The sequence below is a fragment of the Hypomesus transpacificus genome, chromosome 19, assembly GCF_021917145.1.
Source record: "Hypomesus transpacificus isolate Combined female chromosome 19, fHypTra1, whole genome shotgun sequence".
NCBI classification, from domain to species: domain Eukaryota; kingdom Metazoa; phylum Chordata; class Actinopteri; order Osmeriformes; family Osmeridae; genus Hypomesus; species Hypomesus transpacificus.
In genome coordinates, this window is record NC_061078.1 from 1,949,576 (window position 1) to 1,974,898 (window position 25,323).

At 44.5% G+C, this 25,323-nt stretch overlaps 2 protein-coding genes across 4 annotated transcripts; one reads left to right on the forward strand and one right to left on the reverse strand.

The window, feature by feature from the left end:
• Window positions 1–1,652: 1,652 nt before the first annotated feature.
• On the reverse strand, window positions 1,653–25,317 carry LOC124481445 (protein FAM227B-like). 2 transcript variants are annotated; one of them, XM_047041335.1, is made up of 15 exons: window positions 25,146–25,317; window positions 24,781–25,012; window positions 24,639–24,682; window positions 24,476–24,508; window positions 24,184–24,288; window positions 23,173–23,271; window positions 22,857–22,958; window positions 22,616–22,742; window positions 22,442–22,534; window positions 4,890–5,047; window positions 4,563–4,720; window positions 3,502–3,579; window positions 3,068–3,142; window positions 2,914–2,983; window positions 1,653–2,666 (listed from the first exon to the last, which is right to left on the reverse strand). In XM_047041335.1, the coding sequence occupies exons 1-15, from the start codon at window positions 25,215–25,217 to the stop codon at window positions 2,520–2,522; spliced, it is 1,593 nt and encodes a 530-aa protein (XP_046897291.1). In that variant the 5' UTR covers window positions 25,218–25,317; the 3' UTR covers window positions 1,653–2,519. The 2 variants fall into 2 exon arrangements, with proteins under 2 accessions (XP_046897291.1, XP_046897292.1); XM_047041336.1 differs by lacking the exons at window positions 24,476–24,508; window positions 24,639–24,682; window positions 24,781–25,012.
• fgf7 (fibroblast growth factor 7) lies at window positions 6,495–18,159 on the forward strand. Of its 2 annotated transcripts, none has more exons than XM_047041341.1 (4): window positions 6,495–6,638; window positions 11,794–12,386; window positions 17,678–17,784; window positions 17,893–18,159. In XM_047041341.1, the coding sequence occupies exons 2-4, from the start codon at window positions 12,101–12,103 to the stop codon at window positions 18,106–18,108; spliced, it is 609 nt and encodes a 202-aa protein (XP_046897297.1). In that variant the 5' UTR covers window positions 6,495–6,638; window positions 11,794–12,100; the 3' UTR covers window positions 18,109–18,159. The 2 variants fall into 2 exon arrangements, with proteins under 2 accessions (XP_046897297.1, XP_046897298.1); XM_047041342.1 differs by lacking the exon at window positions 6,495–6,638 and adding an exon at window positions 10,992–11,288.
• Window positions 25,318–25,323: the final 6 nt, after the last annotated feature.

Sequence of the window (25,323 nt, forward strand, 5' to 3'; positions counted from 1 at the left end):
TTTGATTCCCGGCTGTGCCAAATGAGGTTGTGTCCTTGGGCAAGGCTCTTCTCCCTACTTGTCTGGGGGGAATGTCCCTGTACTTACTGTAAGTCGCTCTGGATAAGAGCGTCTGCTAAATGACTAAATGTAATATGTGTTCTGTATTGTACTCTGTCTCATTCAGTTTCCAGCAGTTTATTATGATGTAGTGGCAGCTATTGCTCTCCCAGAATGAAAGAAAAATGTACGAGCAAATATTTTCTCTGCTATGTCATTTAGTAATTAATGTCCCTGTGTGTTTGTGCGTGTGCAATGCATTTGTCTTTCTATAATTAAACGGAACTCCAAAGTGAAAAAGGTGTGAGGGTATGAGGTGATACGTGCGAGGGAGTCAAGTGGCTGAGCGGTTAGGAAATTGGGGTAGTAATCTGAAGGTTGCCGGTTCGATTCCTGGCTGTGCTAAATGACGTTGTGTCCTTGGGCAAGGCATTTCACCCTATTTGCCTCGGGGGAATGTCCCTGTACTTACTGTAAGTCGCTCTGGATAAGAGCGTCTGCTAAATGACTAAATGTAAATGAGTGTGAGAGAGAGACTGACGTGAGGAGAGCAGGCAGTCTTCAGTCCTGTGAGGTGATGCGGCCAGTAAAGTTGCTCCGAGGGGTGGTCTCCCAGCCCGCCCCAGCTCTGGCAAGTCCTGCGGCTTCAAATTGAAAACAGACGTTTTTGGAGTTCATTCTTTGAGTTACTACTGTTCAATTGTGATTTACAAGAGTGTGTGAGATATGGAAATCTCTCACGCAACTTCAGATATGGACTGAGTGAAAGCACATTGTGCAACATGCCCCTACGCCCTGTGGGAAGGCCTAATCTGTAAACGCATGCTATCCCTCCATTTGGCCAGAGCTGTTTACTCAATGTTTTCATCCTCAAGCGTGTCATCTTCTCTTGTGGGGAACAGCATCTTCTTTGGCAAATGGGAAAAGCATGCAGACAATACAAGTTGGTCTTAATTTTCTTTGTAATTTTTGTTTGTCCCAACCTTTGGCGTGAGTCTGTCTGAAATTTTGCATCTGAGAAATGGTCAAACCTTCAAAAATTTGAAACAGGATATCTTATAAAAAGAAAAATATCTTCTTAAAAAAAGAAATTTAAATATATTATTCCAAAAACGATCTACTCTTTGATTTCCTGAGGCTCTTAAAACACAGCACTATATAGCATGTGTTTTTTGTTGGCACATCATTAACAAGTCTGTTTATCCGTCGTGACATCTTCTAGAAAGCAGATGACCAATGTACAGATTAAAAGGTCATTGATTACAAAATATATCTCCTCTCGCTGGCTTCCTGCACACCTGGTCACCCACACGCACACACACTATGTCTTCTTGCTACCACCTGCTGCTGGCAGGAATAGGGTCCTCTGAGAGCAGCTCACTCTCAGGTCTCTAGCTGTGAAAGGGTTTATTGAAACACTTCAGAGAGTCTCACCTCTGACCCTGCTAGCTTCCAGCTGACGCTGCTGTTGGAGGAAACAGATGAGTAAAGGAGAGGCGGTGAGATGGATGAAATGACTTTAGTTTCTTATGTAAAACTGACGAAGAAGAGAGAGAGAGAAATAAGAGAGACAGAGATACAGTATAAAATAAGATAATCCTTTATTTGTCCAACAGTAGTGAAATTGCAGTTTGCAACAGCAGCAGGGTACGGTAGAGCACTCAGAGTAACAATTTAAATATAGAAAATATAAAATATACGAGATACAAGATACAGGGAGTCCTACAAAATGTGAAGATAAGGGTCTAGGGTGTAAAATAGTAAAATAATATATAAAGGAAGTGAGAGGTTAGAGCACAGTCTTGGGTGAGCACAGTCTTGGGTGAGCACAGTCTTGGGCGAGAGGCTAGGAGTTGCTCCCTGAGATTTAGATGGAGAGCATGTTGGGGAACAGAGAGAAGTCCACAGCTTCTCTCTGTCTACTGTACAAACCACACACAACATCCACTCAAGCACAAACAACATGCCGCAGACACTATCCAACATGTAGCCTCATTTCATCCTGCGAAGGTAAATACTAACAAACAGATGTGAGAGAGGATTTGTTTATACAATCAAATAAACATTGAAATGCCGCTGGAATTTTGTCTTCAAAGCTGAAAACAAAACTACGTAAACTACTCGTTTTGCTCCAGACTTTGATAAACTGTCTTATTTTACGTTGGAGGACTGTGAGAGATGCCACCAGCCCAACAGTTTAGCAGAGTGCGTTAGCATCAGTGTGAAAATTAGAGCACTTCTACAACTCATGATTTACTTAAAAAAAAATATTTATTGTATTATTTTAGAACCAGCTAATCTGTTCATATGGTAATTGATATAACAACACCGACTCACAAACGATAAAAGTTTTCGTCCAAATCAAAATGCACGCTTTGAAATCATTCTGCTTGGGTGAAATAGACATCGTGACAGTGAGAGCGACACCCAATACTAACGAGGACAGGAGAGAGAGAGCGTGCTTGCTGGGTGCTGTGGTTCTACTGGCCGGCCGACTCGCTGTCCTCCTGGTTCCTGTCCTCCTGGTTCCTGTCCTCCTGGTTCCTGTCCTCCTGGTTCCTGTCCTCCTCTGTCCTCCCTCCAGCCCCCTCCCCCTTCCGCAGACGCTGTTTGTACGGGGGGCGGTCCTGAACACAGAGGAACCCACAGAGGAACCCACACGTCACCTGGACGTCACCTGGACGTCCAGGTGATGTCCAGGTGACGTCCAGGTGACGTCCAGGTGACGTCCAGGTGACGTCCAGGGAACAATTTAACTTTTAGCTATTTTTTTATTTGAGTTCTTAGTCTTGTCATTTAAAGATCTGTGTGTGAGGATGGTGGAATGAGGTGGTAAAATGCGGGTTCATGTTAGAGCAGAAAATGACTCGTTACCCATTTACTCATGATGCCCTCGCTGGCAATCTTCACCTCAACAGGGTTGCTAAGGACCTCCTTCATGAACCTGGTCACAGGACAAGAGGAGGCGTGATATTCGATACTCAAAAGAGTACGCACAAAGTATCAACACCTGGGGGCCAAAACTCACCACTTAGCCTCCTGGGTGTGGAGGGTTCTTTCCTTCTGAATGTCAGCTAGTTCACGTTTGGTCTTCTTGAAGTTCCTGAAGAACAGGTGAAGGAGGAACTAGGTCAGGCTGTCGACACAGGACAGCGGCCATGGTAGTGATAGTAGGGATTCTGCTGTATTTTCTACGGGCACTATTTGTATGTCGTTTGGGATGGAAACCTGCTGTATGAATAAACTACCTACCGGTGGGTCACTGGGTAGACTGCCTACTATAAGGGCTGAGGCCTTACCGTAAGCACCCGGGGTCGATTCTGGCCTGGGTCATTTCCTGTATGTCACCCCCTTTTTCTCCCTAATATTCATGTCTATCTCTACCCATCCCTTTACAATAAAGCAGTATGTCCAAACATGTATCTTAAAAAAGAAAAGGTTCCATTCAAACTAAGGCCTTACATCTTGTACTCCTGGTGGAGTCTGTGGCTCCTGTCCTCCACCTCCTTCACCACCTCCAGGTAGGTGGGGTGCGACGGAGTAACGCAAGTCAAGGAGAAGCACAGGAGGAAAAAACTGGCTCCCTAACCCCAACACACTGGCTGTGATCTCTCTCACGCCCCCAGCACTCTCTCTACCCTTCTCAGACCCCCACCAACCCCCCCCCCCCCCCCCCCCCCCCCCCCCCCCCAGCAATCCCATACTGCCAGGTTTTATGCTTACCCCCTTCGCACTCCAAACAAGTTCTTGTGCCAAGATCATTAAGTGGCCCATTTACCTCAGCACAGTCCCACGCAAGTCTCCTTTCATGAAGTTAATGGGCTTGGTGTGGCTGAACTACCTTCATGTTATATCATCCAACCCTGCTGTTCCTAATCCCACATACTGTAGCCTGAGAGGCCCACTGCAACACCAGCCTTACTATTTTATTAGCATGTTATTCATCAGCATGTTTTTATAAGCATGTTGTTCACAGACTGAACATGTCAGCATAGCAACCACAACACCACTGAAGGTAGAGAGACTTGTGAGGAGAGAGGGAGAGAGAGACACAGAGAGAACGTAATAGAGAGGGAGAAAGAGAGAGAGACAGGCAGAGTGAGGAAGTAATAGAGGGAGAGGTATGGTGGGAGGGGAGACACATCTGGAATTGTTTTGTGGTTTTGGAAGAAGCCGTGATGATCTCCGCTAGGAGGAAGTCTCTGAGAAAAGAGAGGGTCTTATCTGGCAGAGGTCAGCAGGAGATAACCCTCCCCCTGCTTCCAGGCTGCTGGGAGCAGCATGCAGCGGAGGAAGGCTACAACTACCAGCAGAACTGGCTGCTCTTCATACTGAGGTTAGCCTGTCATGTCCAGGACCATTCAATCCAAACCTGGTCATATTCTAGGCTACCCACGATGCCTCCTCGCCCACATACGGAGTCGTTAACCTCACAGAAGGTTGGAAACAGAGTATCTTTTCGATCAGACACGGTCTTGAGTTCGGTCGGTCACTCTGAGGGTTGTCAGGGTGTGGAAGGATATGGCAGGGAGGAGATCTCGGTGCGTTGGATCCTGCGTGTGTCGCAGGCCGGGGGCACAGGGATGCTGTGGAGCTGGAGGTAGCGCATCATCAGAGGACTTGGACCACACAGCTTAAAAGGAACATGCTGGAACTCTGGACCTGGGCCTACAAAGTTGGACTGGGAAAACACAGAACACCTCAGACTTAAAACACGCTTGAAAACCATCCAGTAAACACACAGGGTCCAGGGTTCCCCTGAGGGAGAGAGGCTGGATCTCAGTGTTACTAACAAGGTCTTCAGACCTGAGCCTTTTGAGGATTAAGACTCCAGAGGAGAGCTCATCTACCTCTTTCTTCTTGACGTCGGCTTCCTCCACGCTGCCTCCCCTGGTGGAGGAGGGGAGGGGTGTGGCCATTCTGCCCCCCCGGGCGGAGGAGGAGAGGGGTGTGGCCACGTTCAGTTTCCTGATGTTTGACACAACCTCGTCAAACACCTCCTGCAGATCTGCGAACAGCCAGATCACTCTTACTGACTACAACACAGTCACTCTGGATACATTCAGGCTTTGAGAGAGGGAACAAGTGTCCTGTAGTGCTTGAGTACTGGAGACAATAAGTATATCTGTGACAGCCCGACTGTGCCTGAAGAAATCCGAGTGACGCCACTGCAAAGACAGTCTGCCAAGGTCAATCCAACACACAAGAGTTCACTTCGTTTTCTTTTACGAGCCGCTTCATACACACACTCACACAATTGAATACACGCACACTTTAAGACCAGTACACACTCTTAAGACACACACAAAACTACAGAGACAGGTGCAGAGGCAGTAACACTAGCTTTTTATAGGGGTTTTCACTATTTGTTCAGTTCAGTTTCAAGCATAACCACAGTGGGCTAAAAGTGAGGACTTTAACCCCTACACCATCGTCCTGACCTGGACCTGTACTAGCTATTTTCGACCCTCCCTCCCTCCCTCCCTGCCTGCTTGCCTGCCTGCCTGCCTGCCTGCCTGCCTGCCTGCCTGCCTGCCTGCCTGCCTGCCTGCCTTAAAGCCACAAAGCAGCGTGTGTTTGTACAAGCAAGGCGCTGCTTTCTTTCCTGATCCGTGCTCAGATATGATACTGCGGAGCGAGCAGCTAAGACTGAGATCCCTAACAGCTGTTCCTGCATTAGACGGGGATCAGTAGATTCCCTGGACACTACGCCTGTTCACATTCTCTAACAAGGCCTATTACACCGGCTCTAATGCAGGCTGAAACGCGCACACATGATCATGTCAATTTACAAGCATGTAGGTCCATTCTGAGGGGAAGTCGTGTAGAATTCTATTCCAACTTGATGGCTGAATATCGTCACTTTAACAAAACCATTATCGATATGATGTTCGTTACCAAGCCTATATTCCCTACTGGAGTGTGTAATCTCCCCAGTGGAAACTCAACATTTATCATAATAATGTGACTGTCTAATACATACAATTAGTCAGCAAAAGTCAGATGAAGCATACTGAGTAAGAAGGAATCCGTAAAGCGACATCGATAACAATACGGATGGAGGGAAGGGGAGGACAGAGGACTGGTGCAGGGAGGGGCCATGAGCTGTGTCCGTGAGCTGTGTCCCTGAGCTGTGTCCGTGAGCTGTGTCCCTGAGCTGTGTCCATCTCACACCTCGGGTCAGTCTGCCTCGGAGCAGTGACCCGAGCTGAGAACATGTGTCACCTTTTACTGCAGTGACACCCCCCCTGTCAGAGGCCAGGAAGAGACGCTTCAAAGACAGCCCCCACCAGTGGGCAGGGAGGTGCTTTCGCCCCGGAGTTTGTAAGTCTGCGTGTGTGTGTGTGAGTGTCAGTGTGTGTGTGTGTGTGTGTGAGTGTGTACTGCTGCCAGTGTGTGTTGGTGTGTGTGTGTGCTGTCGAGGGTGTGTGTGTGTGTGTGTGTGTGTGCGAGTGTGTACTGCTGCCAGTGTGTGTTGGTGTGTGTGTGTGCTGTCGAGGGTGTGTGTGTGTGTGTGTGTGTGTCACAGCCATAAGGAGAGAACAGAGCATGCTCTCCCAGACAGAGCTTCTTCATTCTTCCTGACTGGACCTCTTATGGTGAGCAGCGTCATCTTCTCTTCTCACATAACAAGCTCCGCTTTTTACACAATACCACATATCTCATGTGAAGAATTTGAAGCTAAATACTGAATTCTACACCTGTACCAAACTGTTGTTCAAATCGTATAAAATTAATGTCAACATTTCAGATTAGATTTAGATTGACTTCTAGTATATATGTGTGACTGAGATTTGTATTTATTATCCTTTTTTTCTATCCTGTAAATGCTGTTATTTGGATCAAGTAGGGACTTTACACAGGATGACTGTGAGACAAGGAACCGTGACTGGTGAATAGTTTACGAACAGATTCAGGACTTTGTTTGAGTAGATATTTATCATCATTTATCTCAGGATAGAGTGTGTGTGTGTGTGTGTATGAGAGAGAGAAAGGGTGTGTATGGTAGGCTATATCTACTGATCTATCTACTAACAGGTTGGTTGATCTGGTAACTGTAGAAGTTACCGGAGCGAAGTTCTGCAACATTTTTAATAAGCTCCGTTTTCTCAGAAAACTCAAACGGTCCCTGTACAGGTTAAACGTGTTGAAGTCGGAATCATGCTTTGTTTTCTTGGTTAAAAACAAACTGTGACCTAGCGTAGTCCTTAGGGGGCTGTCCTGATAGTGCGCATGTATGCTTGTATGCGTATGGGCATGTGGTGTTGGCCAGACATTGTGTGTGTGTGTGTGTGTGTGTATGTGTATATACAAGCCCATGTTGTGGTTATTTATAACTTGAGCTAATGTTGGCAGGCTCCATCCCTAGAGCTCCCCAATTATGATGGAATTTAGAAAGCAAAAGCTGAACCCAAACAGTCTAAACCCAGCGCTAGGAATAACCTGACCTTAAACATAATCCATTCTGCCAGCATAAACTCAGTCTTATCACTGCAAGACAGAGTGAGCCAGCAGAATATAACACACACAGACACAGACCTACACACACACACACAGACCTACACACACAGACCTGCACACACACACACACACAGACCTACACACACACAGACCTACACACACACACACACAGACCTACACACACACACACGTTCCTCCTTCCAGGAATGCTTTTAGAGCTTGCTGAACAGAGACTGTGAGAAGGCAGATGTCACTGGACTAATAGTGGAAACTATCATAAATTCAAGATCTAACGCTGTGTGCCAACAGAGCTAGTGGTTCCCGCAAACAGCCCCCGAGGTAAACCAGAGGGTGATAATCCTACCAGGAGGGATTAGAAAGCACAAACATCTATATCTAATAGCCGCTTTAGACTCCGAGTCAGAGACAATGGGGACTGGCTGAGGGGCTCCACGCCACAGCGGTTTGATCTATATGATTAGACGGGGAAAAAAAGTTCTGAGAAATGTCTTCTGTGATTTATATTTCTCCTTCATCTCCAGACGCACCCCGTCTGAACTGATAAGACCCTATAAAAGCATGCCACTCCGTTCTACTGTATGCAAATAGAAGACCAGAGCTACGCACTTCTGAAAGCAACACACCCTCAGCTTGACAAGTCCACTAACAAAAACAGCTTAATATCTTATCACTCTCTATAAACACTGTGTAAACTCTTCGCCAGATTCGTAAAAAAGCAAACATTGTACAAAATATGCGTTTTAAATTGAGGTGAAAGTAAACTATCTATTGAAGAAAAGACTAAAGTAGAATGCCAATAGGTTATACAAGAGACAATATATAGTTAGGTGACTCAGATACAAATAAATGCCTCGTGCATGTTTTTTTTGGAGGGAAGTGCGAAGTCAGTGTGATAAGAACAGACAGAGAGTGGAGCTGGAGAGGGAGCTTAGAGTTCACTGTGAGCTCACGTGTTCGCGTGTCACATCGCAATCATCTGAACTCTCTCAGGGTCTATTGGCTGTGGCAGCTCCAACAATGGGAGTCAATAGAAAGGAGAGGTGAGCCTTTAAAGATTGAACCCTGGATTTTATCAGCTGATAATTCTGAGAAGAGAGGAAGAGAGGGATGAAGAGAGACGACAGTATGAGAGAGACAGACAGACAGACAGACAGACAGACAGACAGACAGACAAACAGACAGACAGAGAGAGAGACAGGCAGAGACAGAGTTCAAGATAGAGTCAGACAGAAAGAGATAGAGAGCCAGAGAGCAAGGTAGCAGATGTGAAGAGGGAGGGGAGACAGTCCCCTAACGACTAAAGAGGCTTCCTCACGCATGTCCCACCTGCCGACGGCTCCACTACTTCCTGTGCTACTGTAAACGCCAGACGGCTCCACTACTTCCTGTGCTACTGTAAACGCCAGACGGCTCCACTACTTCCTGTGCTACTGTAAACGCCAGACGGCTCCACTACTTCCTGTGCTACTGTAAACGCCAGACGGCTCTGGCTATTTGATCCTCTGCAGCAGGCAGCCTTTCAGCCCTTAAAGACAACTACCTGTACACAGATCAACAACACAGCCATGTTGACCCAATAGCAGCCCTGCATGGGAAAATGATCACTGAAATGCTCAGAGTTAGATAAAAACGCAATGTTATTGTGTAATAGCTGGCTACAGTAGAGGCCACAACAGATTTATAACATCTTGAGGACTTAGAGGTGCAAAGTTGAATCATTGTCGATTTTGTTGAGATGAAACGTTCTTTTGGGGAACTGTGAGTTACTTAAAACATTACTGCTGAGAGCACGTGAACAAAGCTGGCACGACTGGCATAAACCATGACATAAACCATTACGGTTATTATCAGTTAACGTTCTGGTTTTGTGTTTTCTATATTGTGGCTCATAAACGGTTGCTTTACTGAAGCATGGAGGTTTCCCCCTGCCAGGCAGAGCTATCCAGTCTGCCCCCCCTCCTCCTCACCCCCTTCTGTTTTTCAAAGGAAATGAACTGTGCCATGATCGTGTGCGAGCAAAGGCCTGCCCCTTAACCTCTGATCTGGCTCGCTAGTTGGAGAAAAAAACCCTCAGAAGTGGCACAAGCCACAGGCGGCATGGCAACCCTGAACGCCTAACTGTCAAACCACCGGGATTCTCAACAGATTCAAACTAAGACACGAAAACTAATCCCTCCCTGGAATCCCACTTTGATGAATTGTGGTTTAGTTTGGGACGTGAGGAGTGAGTTAAACGCTTCTTCGTTTGAGGGATGTAGAGTCTGGCTGTCAGACACGGGAGGAGATGTAGAGCTCGGTGTGTTCCCAAGCGTTTCTTCGGGTGCTGGGTGTGTGCTGTGTGTGTGTTGTGTGTGTTGCGTGCGTTGTGTGTGTTGTGTGTGTTGCGTGTGTTGCCTGCGTTGTGTGCGTTGTGTGTGTTGTGTATGTGGCGTGTGTTGTGTGAGTTGCATGTGTTGCGTGTGTTGTGTGTGTTGCGTGTGTTGCGTGTGTTGTGTGCGTTGTGTGTGTTGCGGATGTTGCGGGGGTGACGTGGCGCGCGGCCCACTCCCCTGGTGTGTGAACTGTGTCTGAGGTGATGGAGAGGGCAGACGGATGAACTGGCCCCAGTGACACCTCATTGGCCAGGGCTTTACGACCACCGGTTTAGTAGATGAGAGGGAGCCCGGCTGCAGAGCCTCTCTCAGTTACAGGCCTCTCTTTCCCAGAGGGGGAGCGTCATTAGGACACCATATACACTTTTGAAGTGGCGAGTCTAACAGAGGGCCAGGTATGCCGGGTGATAAATTAGGAGCTTAAATACAAACACTAAAAGTGAAAGAGTTCTCGACCCCTGACAGAGATGACTACCTACGCACTGTCACTGTCTTCTGTTTTGCTCTCCTTCAATGGTTACCTGCCAGCCGTAACTTACTGGCTCCCCCCCCATCATTCTCAATCAGCGTGTGAATTGAGGCAATTCTTTGATGTTTGGTTTTCTGCGTTTGAACTTCTGACAACCATTCCCAAAGTAACAACACCCACTGAGTTAGAATTCAAAATAAAAGGGTGGAATTCTTTGAAGGTGTGTTTAGTGTAAAGTGTAAAGAAACTTCACTTGAAGTTTTACCGAAAGAGTCAGAGCACGCACACCAGAAATATTTTAGATCAAGAAAATGCCGTTGTTGTAAGGGCAGTGCGCATGCAGATGTTACACTGTTATTCTGGGTGCATACCATCCAAGCAGCTATTTCTCAAGTTTATGGCTCCCTCTTATGTCCAGGGAGTGCCTGACAGAGAGAGTGAGAGAGAGAGAGAGAGAGAGAGAGAGAGAGAGAGAGAGAGAGAGAGAGAGAGAGAGAGGGAGAGGGTGAGAGAGATAGAGAGAGGGAGACAGAGAAAGATAGACAGAGAGAGACAGAGAGAGAGAGAGAGAGAGATAGAGAGAGAGAGAGAGAGAGAGAGAGAGAGAGAGAGAGAGAGAGAGAGAGAGAGAGAGAGGCATAGGGTGTTTCTTCCCATGCATCTCACCCAGGGACAGCTGACTGGCTGGGACTTAATTGCTCTGAAGTGAGGTCAGCAAGAGGCATTTATCTAGGCACAGCGCACAACAACAGGGGAAGATGCAGAGGACCAGCCTGCTGGAGTCAGTGAGACGTCCATGGGAAGAGACAGACACAGAGAGCTCGTGCCTAGCTACCCAGAAGCATTGGGATCACTGCAGTCTTACACCGCAGACCATTAGGGAAACTAAATACCGCTATTTACATCTCTGGTCACTCACAGCTAAAGTAAGTTGTTCGATTCTGATACAAATGTTCTACTTTGGCATACAGCATTTTAGAAGAGTCTCTTTTTGAGTTATGGAGCTTGTTAGAAACGGTGTGGATGTCTGGATTAGGAGAGGCTTGTTGTAAGATAGCTGTTGATTCAGGCAAAACTCCACAGACATGAGGAGTTGACAGTTGGGAGATACCAACCTTAGGATATTTAACACCGTCTTGAGAGGAAAGCATTATGGCTGGTTCTTGGCAGAGTTTAGTGAGGAGCTAAAAGAAAGGCTCTTTTCAAGTCAAAGTAAAATCAAACATATGTTTCCTCATTACTATGGCTTAACATTTCAACCTCGCAGCTGAATCAATTATCCGTCAGGAAAGTCACACATTAATCCACATAAGCTGTTTCCTCATTCACTAAATTAGATTTCTCAAACGTTGGTGTAAAATTGTTAATATTTATATTCAAGATACAAAATGTAACCTTTCTTAACATTGCGGCTTCCCTTTCCATCTCCAGGTCCTGAAACAGACAACATAATGTCCGCTGTTGGACTATGGTCCTCTACGCCAGACACAAACACAGAGTGAGGATTACAGAGCGCTCCACAGACCAGTCAGCAGTCACCCTCCAGGCCCTGCCAGGTTCCAGCCACTCCAGCTCCCTCCACCATCCCACCAGGGGGCCCTGCTGCTGGGAGAGGGACGCGCAGGGTCAGGGGTGAGGGCTCCGGGGTCAGGGGTCACGGGGTGCCGAGCAACAGCGCACGGATCTCTATTTCACATTTCAGTATGTTGTTCATGAAGTCCCACTGCAGTGCATTATAATGCGCAAATGGATGCTTACATGGAACCTGCCAAATGTGCTCTCGGGACTGTACGTGCAAATGATGTTCCTGGTGGGCAGCGTGTGTGTGGCCTGCAGTGACCGCACTCCGGAGCAACTGGCTGCCATCATGAACTGCTCCAAGCACGAGCGTCACACCAGGAACTACGACTACATGGAGGGTGGAGACGTGCGCATACGTCAGCTGTTCAGCCGCACGCAGTGGTTCCTCACCATCGACGAGTACGGCAACATCAATGGGACACAAGACTCCACCAACTGTTACAGTAAGACTGCTTTTGTCTTCTCCGTATAATTTGGAAAAAATAAGGAATTAGACTTGTTTCTTATGAATGCAGCATACAATAAGGCTGGTGTCTTGCTGGTTTATTTACCCGGGTAAGTCACCCGATCACTCAGGTCTCTGTCTGGACTCTATAGATTGACATAGACAGTTAGCACAAGATACATTTTAGTTTCATGGTTTAAAATAATAAAATAAATAAAGCTCGGAAACTTTGAAAAACGTTTACTGGATTAGAAAGGTTCCCCGAGCTGAAAAGAAAAATGTGATTCTGGGCTCAATTGGCTTAGCCTATGTTTAGTTACACAGAGAGAAAGAGAGTTGGCAGACTTCTAGCTTGACTGCTCTTATTGATGAGCTCTGGGCGTAGAGGGACAGTAATGAGTCTTGGGGACGTCAGAGAGGGTCAGACGTGTGTGTGTGTGTCCCCACCCCCCCACCCCCCTGGGCCCTGCCTGCTGTGTTACTGTCCAGCATTCCCCTCAGCGTAATCACAAGTGTTAATGGGTTATGAGTGTCCGCTGACGAAGCCAACGTGTGACGGAGCTAAAGTAAAGCAGGTGCGGGCCTTGGTGGGAATCGAGTAAACTGAGGGGGCCGGTGGGCGCCGGGACGACCAGCACTCTGCCGCGTTCGCTGGCTGACTCAGCCCAGCCCGTGTGACTCAGAGTGGGATGACGAGGGGGATGACGAGGGGGATGACGAGGGGGACTGTTTTTAAACAGTGTCAGAGTGAGATCAAATACACGGAACCAGTCTGACGTCTGGACATCATTACCCCGATGATGACTTTTCGACAAGAAAGTAAGCAAACGTTAGAACGGGAGAATATAGAGTGGCATTATTCAACAGGCACCATTACAGATCGGTCAGAAGAAGACAAGTGCGTGTCGGTGAGGGGCTTCGAGGTAGCTATCATCTCCTATCTGATCGTGCGCCTGGGACTGGAATGCTGGCGTGGCAGAGGATGCCTCAGTGTGGATGGAAAAGATGCTTGCGTAACAATTGGCGATGAAAAGATGAAAAATGTATCCACCCAGATGTGGCTGGCAGTAGCACGTAGAAAGCACACGGCAAGACAGAGGCTCTCCCCTGAAGACACCAGTGTGGTGCATAAATAACATTGAATAAATCTCCGATTCCTGTTTCTCTAGACTGTGCAGACTAACCTTGAAAAGCCCACGGCACGTAGTCAGAGGCTTTCAGGAGAGAAAAAAGACAAACTGGAAGCAGCATGACTGTTGGATCCCACAGTGTCTGCTCTCTGAGAACAACAATAAATTGTCCTATTTCAAGAGAGACACTTGTCTGAGCACAGACAGCAGTCTTAGGTTTTTCCCTGCAGCGTGCACTTTGGACTGGAAGTGACTCTCAACACTTTCTCAAAACTAAACAGTGACTAAGGCATTAGTGAAATAACTTTATAAGGAATGACTCATGCTGAAATGTATCTAAGTGCACTGTCTAATTCACTGTCTAATTCATGTAGACAAAGCTTCTCCTCTCTGTCTCTCTCTCTCTCTCTGTCTCTCTCTCTGTCTCTCTCGCTGTCTCTCTCGCTGTCTCTCTCGCTGTCTCTCTCGCTGTCTCTCTTGCTGTCTCTCTCTCTCTCTGTCTCTCTCTCTGTCTCTCTCTCTCTCTGTCTCTCTCTGTCTCTCTCTCTCTCTATATCTCTCTCTCCCTCTCTCCAAGGTTGGCACTCGGCCTCTCAGTGCATTGACACAACCTGACAAACACACACACGTCCTATATAGGCAAATGGCACCACTAATCCCCCAACCACACAGCCAGTTGTAATCTATGCTGGGAATCACTAACACATGCAGGCCTGAAATAGCCGAGTGGACACAAAGGAGAGAGCTTCACGGCTTGAGGTGTGTGTTACACACAGCACAGGCCAAACTGAGGGAATATGATATTAACTTCTCTCTCCGGTGGTCCCAGCTATGTTATGTCTATGACCGTGGCATAGAATAATCTGGGGTAAGTTTGTGTGTGTCTCCGTCTGGTTGACCTTACAGGACCTGACTCAAACCCTTGCTCCTGACATCATAAAACACATCAGATTAATCTTCGACAAGTCAGACATTTAATGTAACACATGTGCTTTGGGTGTCGCGGGTTGAATACCAGGAAAACAGGGAACTATGACCTTTGTTGCGTTCTTATTCATTCACAATTCACTGCAAAATGTGGATCAAATGAACCACAGAAGAAAGGGGGGTAAGATAAATTTGTTCAGTTGGCTTAAACCTCAGATGAACCCAAGTCTGTTTCAATAACCTAATAACTATAGGGTGATAAAAGTCAATTTTATTGACACTACTTACTCACAATGATAATGAATCAGGAAGTACGGTATGGTAGTTGTGTGCTGTCACAATTGTTTTTTATTTTAGACTGCACAAAAACTGAAAAAGTATCACTGTCTGTCTGTTGTCTCTTCTGTGTGTGTGTTTGACAAGTATTGGCTGGTCCAGAGATCCATTCTTAACAAGGAGCAAATCAAAGCAAGGTGGATGCAGTCTCAACCCTGGGTGGATGGAATTAGGATCACCCACAAATTAGTTTACTAGCCAGGGGCAGGGCCCAATAGAGGTAGGCAAATCTGTTCAAGCTGGGAGAAGCCTGGCAGGCTTCCTATGTGCTATAGCCCTGACATGTGAGGGCCACATGTGTGCATGTGAGTGAGGACCAGTCTTCCTATGTCCACTAAACAGTTGCAGTTGTTACAATGCTCGGCAATAATAAAGCAAGTGTGTTTTGTTTTGTTGCTGCGAGGGACAGCAGTTCTGTCTGCCTTCCCTTAGACACATCAGTCAAGCTGTCGGAGCACGCAACATCACGTTCACAGGTACAACAGCCACATGAATAACAGCCTGCGTTATTCATGCTCCCTCCTGGAAGCCATTCACTCAAGGCTGACCGTGACCCTGACGAGCACGCATGGAGCTTCAGCTTTCACGCAAATCTAGCTTGTCATCAGTGTAGGCCTTGATTTATAGGAAACCAAAAAATGGGGCTTGAGAGCTTTTCTCAAATTAGTCCTGGTAGCCAGGCATTTTACACTGGGGACCCAGGCATTTTACACTGGGGAGCCAGGCATTTTACACTGGAGACCCAGGCATTTTACACTGGGGACCCCGGCATTTTACACTGGGGAGCCAGGCATTTTACACTGGGGACCCAGGCATTTTACACTGGGGACCCAGGCATTTTACACTGGGGAGCCAGGCATTTTACACTGGGGACACAGGCATTTTACACTGGGGACCCAGGCATTTTACACTGGGGATTCAGGTTAACAAATCATATCAAGGCTCTGGGGGAGTTTTGTAAGTGTAAATATTTACATAGAATTCTGTGGTATCAAATAATTATTGAGTGCTGTTGGAGCACTAACATGCAATGCTTTAATAGTAGGTCCACTTCAGCCTCTGACACTGTTGTCATTTGCTCAATCTAAAAAGCTGAGGCTTAAAGAGCTCAACATGAATCTAGATTCCAGCTTTGATGAGGTTCCTTCGTCTGCTTTGAGTTTGAATATCTGTCTGTCTGAAACTCTGTGTCTGTATCTGTCTGTCTGAAATTCTATGTCTGTTTCTTTCTGTCTGTCTGAAACTCTGTGTCTGTATCTGTCTGTCTGAAACTCTATGTCTGTTTCTGTCTGTCTGAAACTCTGTCTGTTTCTGTCTGTCTGAAACTCTGTGTCTGTTTCTGTCTGTCTGAAACTCTGTGTCTGTTTCTGTCTGTCTTAAACTCTGTCTGTTTCTGTCTGTCTGAAACTCTGTGTCGGTATCTGTCTGTCTGAAACTATGTCTGTAACTGTCTGTCTGAAACTATGTCTGTATCTGTCTGTCTGAAACTCTATGTCTGTATCTGTCTGTCTGAAACTCTGTCTGTATCTGTCTGTCTGAAACTGTATGTCTGTATCTGTCTGTCTGAAACTCTATGTCTGTATCTGTCTGTCTGAAACTCTATGTCTGTACCTGTCTGTCTGAAACTCTATGTCTGTATCTGTCTGTCTGCGCCACAGCAAAAAAACATGAGACGCAACACTGCCAATAGACACATGCAGATCCGAGCATGCGTGCACACACACACACAGAGTATTTTAAATGTAGGCTTCATTGTCAAGCCAGAGGTTTGCCTATGATGCCACCACGGACAGAATTTACAAAACTCCTCCACCGTCATTTGTACTCAATTATTGTGTTATTATTAAAGACAGCTTTACGAGAAGCTAGTTTTGCTTTCAGACAAAGCCTTGAAAAACACAACGTCCTTTGTGAGCTGGCAAAGCTACAGACAGACACATTGAAATGGCAGACAGGCTTTGATCAACACAGCATCACTTAAAAAGTATAGTATGCTGTGTGGAAGATGCACATGTTCGCCCTAAATCTTTGCCATATATTTACAACTGTGTTTTATTAGCATATTAGCCTTTGGTTAGGAGTTTACAGCTTTTGTTTTTGTCAATATAATGGACACCATCTGACTCACTCAATGTTTAACGATCCAGTAAATTAGAAAATTAATTGTTTAACGTTTTCAAAAGAAAGCATACTGTATAGCAAAGTATACTGTAGCTCTTTACACCAGTAAATAAAACATATTTAAACAAATTCCTGCATTCATTATGATAATTATTAATCTAAAAGACTTACTACAGGGAGTGACCAGACAAATAATGCATCCTTTGTACACAGAGTGTGCAAAATCATGTTAATTATGATCGTTGATTGTGTTCTTTTATGGTATAAAAAGAGAATTTACCTTGTCATAACCTGCCAGACATCAACTTTCAAAAAATCACTTTTCATGAAAATCCTACAAACTGTAGTTTTAACATGCGTCATAAAAACAACCACAAAAGAGGGTTGAGTCGCAGGGCTAAAGTGTAGCGTGCAAAGCACATGCAAGGAGGTAGTTTCCTTACTCCCAGGAGAGGAGGGCTAATCTGCCTCCCATATGGGCCATGGCATGAGCTGTGGTTTGTGTAATGGCCACCCAGACCAGTTAACAGGGCTAGGGAGAAGCCAGGAGGACCGCAGACTGATTAGCCACAGAAACCTCCATCCTGTTGGCTAATGAAGATGAATACTACTGAGATGCACAGGCCCACGCTGCATTGGTAGCTAAGACAGGCCTCCAGTGTTCTGTTTTATCCTGTGACCCTAACCCCCTCAGTCTACTGTTCTCTTCCCCAACCCCAAACTTGTGATGTTTTTCCTTCTGTGTTTTACTCTCGTCTTTGTGATTGTCTCCCAGCTATTTTGGAGATCAGGACTGTGTCAGAGGGCGGTGTGCTTGCCATTAAAGGTGTGAAAAGTCAGTACTATATCTCTATGAACCGGACTGGACTGCTGCAAGGCAAGGTAATATCTCTTTTAAGCAGACATTCATTTATTTTTTGTTTGTTTTTGTAGTACAATCAAATAAAAAACATATTTGCATTAAGCCTTATTTTTGTTCCCCCTGCACAGAAAATCTACAACGAAAACTGCAACTTCAAGGAGGTTTTCTTAGAAAACTACTTCAATGCTTACGCCTCAGCAAAGTGGACAAAAAATGGCAAAGAGATGTTCATAGCCCTGTCTCAGAAGGGAAGGTCACTGAAAGGGAAGAGGACCAGGAGGGAGCACATAGCATCTCACTTTATCCCCAGGATGTGCAAAGCGGAGGAGCACAGAGTAGACTGACAGGAGAACACGCACTGAGGAGGAGGACGAGGAGGAGGAGGAGGAAGACGAAAGAGAAAGAGGAGGAGGAAGAGGAGGAGGGGGAGGAGAAGGAGGGGGAGGAGGAGGACGAGGAGGAGGAGGAGGACGAGGAAAGAGAAAGAGGAGGAGGAAGAGGAGGAGGAGGGGGAGGAGAAGGAGGGGGAGGAGGAGGAGGACGAGGAGGAGGACGAGGACGAGGAAGACGAAAGAGAAAGAGGAGGAGGAAGAGGAGGAGGAGGGGGAGGAGAAGGAGGGGGAGGAGGATGAGGGAATCCCCTGCTGGGATTAAATGACATCAAGGTGAATGAGTGATGGATCCATTAACCATTTCATCATATTAAATAAGCTGACCAAGAACACTAGGGAAAGTCAAAGAGAAAACTAGAAATGATTTACAAACGTCACCCTCCTCCATGTTGTAAATAGAAATGGTTTCTTTGGAGGTTCTAAAATCGCAGTGACAGTGCGCAATTTACACCCACTATTCGAAGGATTTGTACACCGTTAAAAGTCAACTGTAACCTTGTTTGTGAACAAAAACACAGTTAACGTGCCACCTTTGAATGATGGAGTCATTGTTCTTACGGCACAAATTTCGGCATGTTTAAATTGTTTGCAGAAAAAGTAGCTAGGTAGATTCATATTTTAGAATTAAATGATCTCCAGCTCAATGAACAAAGAAAAAACATCTATAATGCCAAAATGGGTTATTTTAACATGCAGAATACACATAAAAATATTCAAATAATTGTTATAATTATTGTTAATATGGAGACAGCCCTGTAGTTATACTCACACATTATAGATAAAGAAGGTTCAAAGCAGAAGTGATCTGAAAGTGAGTTGGCTTGACCAACGTAAAGGAAGCAAGCTGGCCTTGTCTTGTCACTGCGCAGATTCTTAAAGCACACACTACAGTAAAGCCACAAACAGCAGATAAGAGATTTGTACAACAAATATATTTGTGAAAGGCTGTGCTTAGTCCTTTGTGTTAAAGCTGCTCACTGACTCCATATCCATTTTAAGGTGTGATCTAACAATGCAAGAATATACCGCTGCTACTGCTGATGGGAAAATATCCGGATTAAAATACAGTGTGAAACCCAATTTTAATGTTTATGTTATGGATTGATTTTTTATTTTGTATAAATCATGATTATATAAATTGTTATTGTTGAACTTCATTCTATCCTTTATGTGTTAATCAAGTATTTATATGAGGATTTTTTTCTACAATTCATTTTAAGACATTCCATTGTTCACCCAGTTATAATTATGGCTCACCAAATCATTTCAGCAGAACATACAAAAGGACTCATTTATTCAATTTAGTTGTATTTCTTAAAAAAAAAAATGAAAGTAATACTCACATACTCATCTCATTCTCAACAAAACATGTTTAAACCACTCTCAACTTTCATTCAATACGTCTACAATATCTCCATATTGGTATAATAGTTTGTGTTATAATTCATTGTTGTAAGTTATTTGTGTTATTTATATAAAAGCCAAGGACGAGTTCTGTTTATTTGGAGCGTGCCTCATTTCCTAACAATGTGTTCTGATGTGCTTTCAGCAGTGGTTTAAAGTCAGTTGTTTCTCAGTGCTCTGTGTTCCCATTCTGCCACTAACCATGAGCCTCTCGAACAAGGCTACGCACAGGGTATAGCTAATCTTAAAAGAACAATGTAGCCATTCGCAGCCAACACATTTTAAGAATAACATAAATTCTTGAGGTATGCTCTGTGCTGCTGTCATACGGAAAATAAACTGAATTGGATGACTGAACTGTTTTTCATTATCTGCAGACTGACACTGGCAGGCTTACTAACCTCTTTCCTACAGAGGAATTCAAACCTAATACAATGCATTATCAAGAACACAGTTGAAATGAACAGATAATGTGTAAGGGACAATGTATAGAACGCCGGTCATTATCGGGAAAATAATCCCGACAGGGCGAACAGTGTAGCTTTGCTCTGAAGGGGCTTATTTTCCCGATAATGACCAGCGTTCTATACATTGTCCCTTACATAATAAGACTATGAGTGTCTAGAGGATCAAATATCATGTGCTTAATTACAGATGACATCAGGCAGAAATGGAAATCTATCATGTTTCAATAATAATCCATTCTCTGTAACAAATTATTAGGCCTACTTTCATACTAAAGACATCAGTACATCATACTATGACTGCTACTACATCATTGCTCCGGTATTACCCGGTTCTTATTTAGTAATTAGTAATATTTTTTGAATTGGAAACAAGCTTGTATTTAGAGTCCTTATAAGAACCCCTTGGAGAACCCTTACAGAACAAGGATCTTCATCTGACCTCTACGAAGATTTGGAAGCAAAACCTTTAACTTAAAAAGAGTTCAAAGATTTCTGTGTAACTGTTGATGTTCCTGAAAAAAGATTTGTGTAGAGAAACCCAAGAGTTATTAACCAGCCCATTTCCTGGCTGATATGACTAACTGACAAGATAATGAAATTCGGAGCCTTTATCTTTGAAAAAGATTAAACACACATTTTGAAGTAAAGTTTGGGAAAACATTCATTTAGATAAGTGTTCTTGTACTATCCAAGATGTATTAAGACATATGCATAACAAGTTTCAATCTGATAAGAAAAGCCAAGATGATAATAAAAGTCCTGGATCTATTCATCTGATGCGGGGAATGATAAAAATATGTCAACACCGCCGAATGTTGTAATAATTCCCTCATAAGTTTATAATTTATTGAGTGAAACTTGATTCCTGTCAGAGTGAAGTTCAGCAGACATGCCGGATGGCTGACACACACATACACAGAGAGAGAGAGAGGAAAAAAGAGAGAGCCAGATCGAGAGAGAGCGAGAGGCAGAGAGATGAGAGCTTTACCTTCTGTTTGGGTTCACATCTGGCTAAGAGAACTCATGTCAGATAAAGACAGTCAAATTGAGAGACCAAACCCCTGAATAAGTTTGACCCAAACAAAGTCTAAGCAAGGTGAAGGCTTCTGCCAAGTCACGCAAAGTTAGTCTTAGCAGATAATTTGTAACATGCTCAAAATGTAAACACATTTTTGACTCAAGGCTTTGTATTCTCAAAGGACTGGAGGAAGGCTGAAGTCAACAGGAGCTTGTTAGCTTTGTATTGGACAAATGAAAACCTTGGAGTAGACTATTGCTTACAATGTCATTTGACTGAAAAAGGCGATACTGAGCTTTGAGTATTTTTCATTAAACGGTTATCGATACGATCTCTCAAGTCTCAAATCATCAAATCGAATAAAATCCCTCGCCTTTAAGTCTGGACTGCATTACTTTCTGGGGTCCAAAGCCGCAGAGCCCAGAAAGTCGCCAGATAAAAATGCTGAGTCAGGCAACGCATTAGAGGTCCCTTGATCTGGCAGAACACTGAACAGGCCACTAAATATTGTATCGCAAATGCTGTGTTTAACACCACTTTGATTGTAAGAAGTGGTCGCGTAACCCAGATGGCGGCGGGAACTTGGGCAGCGGTGACTGGAGGCGGCATACGTCGATGTAGCACAGTCGATGCTGCGCTTGTAAAAGTCAAGTGAGGGACGATTTACAGCAATCCAGTGCAACAGTTTAAGTGCAGCGGTGGTGGGCCCGAGTTTGCGCCCGCGGACATAGCACGAACACACAGGACCACATGTGTCCTTTAATACCAACAGCATGTGCAGAGTCTGATGGAGGTGGGGGAGTGAGGCAGGAGACAGAGAATGATAGGCAGGGGTGAATGTGTAGCGACATGGGGCAAGTGGAGAAGGCAGTGAAATAGGGGGCTAGGGGCAGGTGAAAACAGTATCAGGGGCCCGGGGGAGAGGCAGACTTGCGGGGGGAGGCAAGGGGGGCGTCTGTGGGAGAACCGGGGAGGCCCTGGGAGGCCCAGGCAGCTGAACTTGATACATTTCAAGGCCGTTAACCTTTCTTTCCCCCAGAGGAGCCCTGCAGTTGTGCAACCTGGGGAACTCTTGTGTTTGCAGCCTTAGCACGGAACCCCAAGAACACTAGAACATTCCAACAGCGAGACAGGAGAGCCAGACCTCCAGCAGCTCACTACGATTTCACACTTTCTTTGATGACAAATCAAAACCACACTGGGAGATAATCAGTTACATACATAAAAAATCATGCAAAGCTTAACACTGAGTATCTGGAGATGACCCCCCCCCCCCCCACACACACACACACACGGGAATGCGTCCACGGAATCAATGGATTCAGTGGGATGTGTACATACACTGTGGAGTACAAACACACATGCACACAAACACATTCAGAGTACCGGGACTCACCCCATGTAGACTCGCCCTTGATTTCTCCAGTTCCTTGTGAACTTAGCCAGTCCAGGTTCCAGTTTTGCCATGACAACAGGTTGGGCTTCACACCTGAAACACACACAGATCTTTCAAGTAAATCGCACCGAGGAGACCTACTATGTACCTCACAATAACACACTGGTTAGTTACCTGATACCCAGAAAGAGATACAGTCAGCCAGGTGTCTCTTGAAGTCACTGTTTAGTTGTTGCATTGACTCCGGAAAAGCTCCATAAAATGCTGTGTAAACTGCCTGGGCCAAGCAGTCTGCATACACCTGGCAGACGCACGCACACATACAGACAAATTTACTGTATTTATGACATGGTTTTCAGTTGGGATATTGAGATGCACTACATGCCTTTTACTTGTTGAAGCATTGCCCACCAACCATAAATAACTTATCCTTCAGGTCCCTCTGGACTGTATTGAAAAGAGAGACGAAAGCCTTCGCAATGCGGTCAAACAGTTTGTTCTCCTCCTCAGCACTGGGCTTAGAAAGAGTAACAGAACACCATTTTAGTATGGGAATAGGTGGTATTTATTTCAGAGAGAATATGCCAGGAACGACTGAAGGGAAAATCTAATGACTGACTCCCTTGGAACTGCAGGATATTCTGCAGTGCAGGAATGCTGCAGACAGGCACGCTGCAGAAAGCAGAGCAACACAGCTGACAAGGAGGAATGTTTCAGGAGGTCAGAATCACCTTAAACCGATGAAGAAAAAACCACCAGAAGGTGTCTCTGAGCACTGCCACAGAGAGGCCCGATAAAAAGAACGGCCTCCAGATCTTCAGGAAGCCTGGCTGTGGGGAGGACAGTCGTGGAAAGCGAGATTAATACACACATCATCAAAGTATCAAACTTCATCCCTTCACATGTTCAGACAAGTTCAGGCATCAACAAATTGGAGAGTCCGTTTGCTAGGTCTCATTAATAACTCATCTTAGTACAACTTAAGAATCTTGGAGATTGGCATCCCACCATACATGTGGATTCATCATGTGTGTCAAGAATGTAGGATAGCATGCACTGAAAAGGCCACATTCTGTCCACATGTTCTTCACATGCAAGCCTTCATGCGATCTTTTCTCTTTCATAAAAAAAGTGTGACAGCTCAGGTATCTCCCAAACTTCACATAACATAACAAGTCTGTTTCATATCACACTGACCACATCTGGCTCTTGGAATGACGACTGAATATTAGTATATGCAGTGATAAATAAACCTTCAACTGGTTTGGCCTGAATTTTCTTTTTTGTTGTTGTTGTTGTTAAAGAGCCAATATTTGAGAAAGGTCATCTGTGAAACTTGGACTTTGTTAATAAAACAGGACGTTAATAGAAGTATGTTTCTCAGGTTAGGATGATTAATTGCAGAGCCTGCCAGAGGAATTCCCATGTGATTGGAGGGAGGAAAACACTAACCATACTATGGCTGGTCTGCTTTGAAAGACTGCTGTTAGACACTGACAACAACCTTCAAACTCAGGCGGTTTTACTCATTAAAAAGTGGATAGAGTATAAACAGGGCATAGGTAGATAATTCACTAAAAGCAAGTTTTTGGGATATTTAATTTCCAGTTGTTTGCAACAATTTAACTTTGTTCAAAAGTTGTGCAGCAATCTATTTCAGGTTCATTTGAGATAAAGCATGGTACCATAAATTAGTCTCCATCTATGCATTAACATTGAGGTTGTACAAATAACACACCTACATTAAAGCCTTGGGCTTCTGAGACAAAGTCTAAATGTAGAAGGGCGTCAGGGTGGCCAGGGATACCAGTGACTTCTACTTCATCAAATCCTGGATAGTCATAGTCCTGAAAAAATCATTATAATAAATCCTGTCAATCTTAAATACATCAATGTATATTTACCTCCCCATACATATGTATCTGTCTAGTTCCACATTAAATTTAACACATACAGTTTTAAGTTAACAGTGGATAAAAAACAAGGGCTGATACGAATAGAATGCTACTGTTGCAAAATAAATAAATAACTCACCCTAATTTCCAGACTTCGTGACACTATCTTACTCTTCAAATAACAAACACAATGGTATTTTGAATTAGTAGTTTTAACCACTGAAATCCTACATATGTAAGGACAAATTTGTTAACCTACTATTGGTGAATTCATTTTTTGTGAGAAAATTAGCATCCTGTACCTTTTCGTTCAGTATTCTACGTGCTCTTTCAACATATTCATGATCTGAAATACATGGAAATAATAATAATAATATACTCTTTTATTAAAACGTAAGTCAAGCTATAATTACTGAATGCAGTGTCAAGCGATACGGTGCTTACACTTGTTGCTGTAAACCAACAGTTTGGCCTCTTTCCTTTGTACTTGTGACATTGTGGACTCATGCTGTTTGATTTTTGACCAAAGCTCTTCAATGTCATTGGAAAATGAAGTGTGAATATTATCTGGGAAAGGCACATTCTCTTTAAAAAATATATATATATCCTCTGATGAACTGTAACTAATGAAGCTTGATAATTCGATGTTTTCCTCAAAAGTCACAGGCCAGTCAACCTGTAAAAAAGTATTTTAATTGTAAGCAACCAATCAAAACTGCGTCCATTTGAGTCCATCTATTCTAGAGGCAAACTAGCTCCAACTGTTAGACAAACACTCCATTTAGCCAATATCGAGTATTTTGTCTCACCAATCTTTGATGTCGCATATATTTTTCAAGGCTGTTGATAAGTTCCTCGTCGTCTTCTACATCTTTATCCATTTTTCAAACACATAAAAGACAACCCGCAATGCTAACTACCCTTTCTGTTTTTGTCAACACCTTACACGTGTTTGGTTGCTGAGCAACAGCCGAACGAGCTGAACAG

What these genes read in the sequence shown, in the direction of transcription:
- fgf7 (XM_047041341.1), top strand. Translation starts at nt 12,101, where the DNA reads ATGCGCAAATGGATGCTTACATGGAACCTGCCAAATGTGCTCTCGGGA. An exon ending in AGACTCCACCAACTGTTACA is followed by an intron (nt 12,387 to 17,677) that starts GTAAGACTGCTT and finishes ATTGTCTCCCAG; the next exon opens with CTATTTTGGAGATCAGGACT. An exon ending in CTGGACTGCTGCAAGGCAAG is followed by an intron (nt 17,785 to 17,892) that starts GTAATATCTCTT and finishes CCCCCTGCACAG; the next exon opens with AAAATCTACAACGAAAACTG.
- LOC124481445 (XM_047041335.1), bottom strand. Translation starts at nt 25,217, where the DNA reads ATGGATAAAGATGTAGAAGACGACGAGGAACTTATCAACAGCCTTGAA. An exon ending in TTTTTCTTCATCGGTTTAAG is followed by an intron (nt 22,959 to 23,172) that starts GTGATTCTGACC and finishes ACTCTTTCTAAG; the next exon opens with CCCAGTGCTGAGGAGGAGAA. An exon ending in CCGACGTCAAGAAGAAAGAG is followed by an intron (nt 4,721 to 4,889) that starts GTAGATGAGCTC and finishes GTGTTTTCCCAG; the next exon opens with TCCAACTTTGTAGGCCCAGG.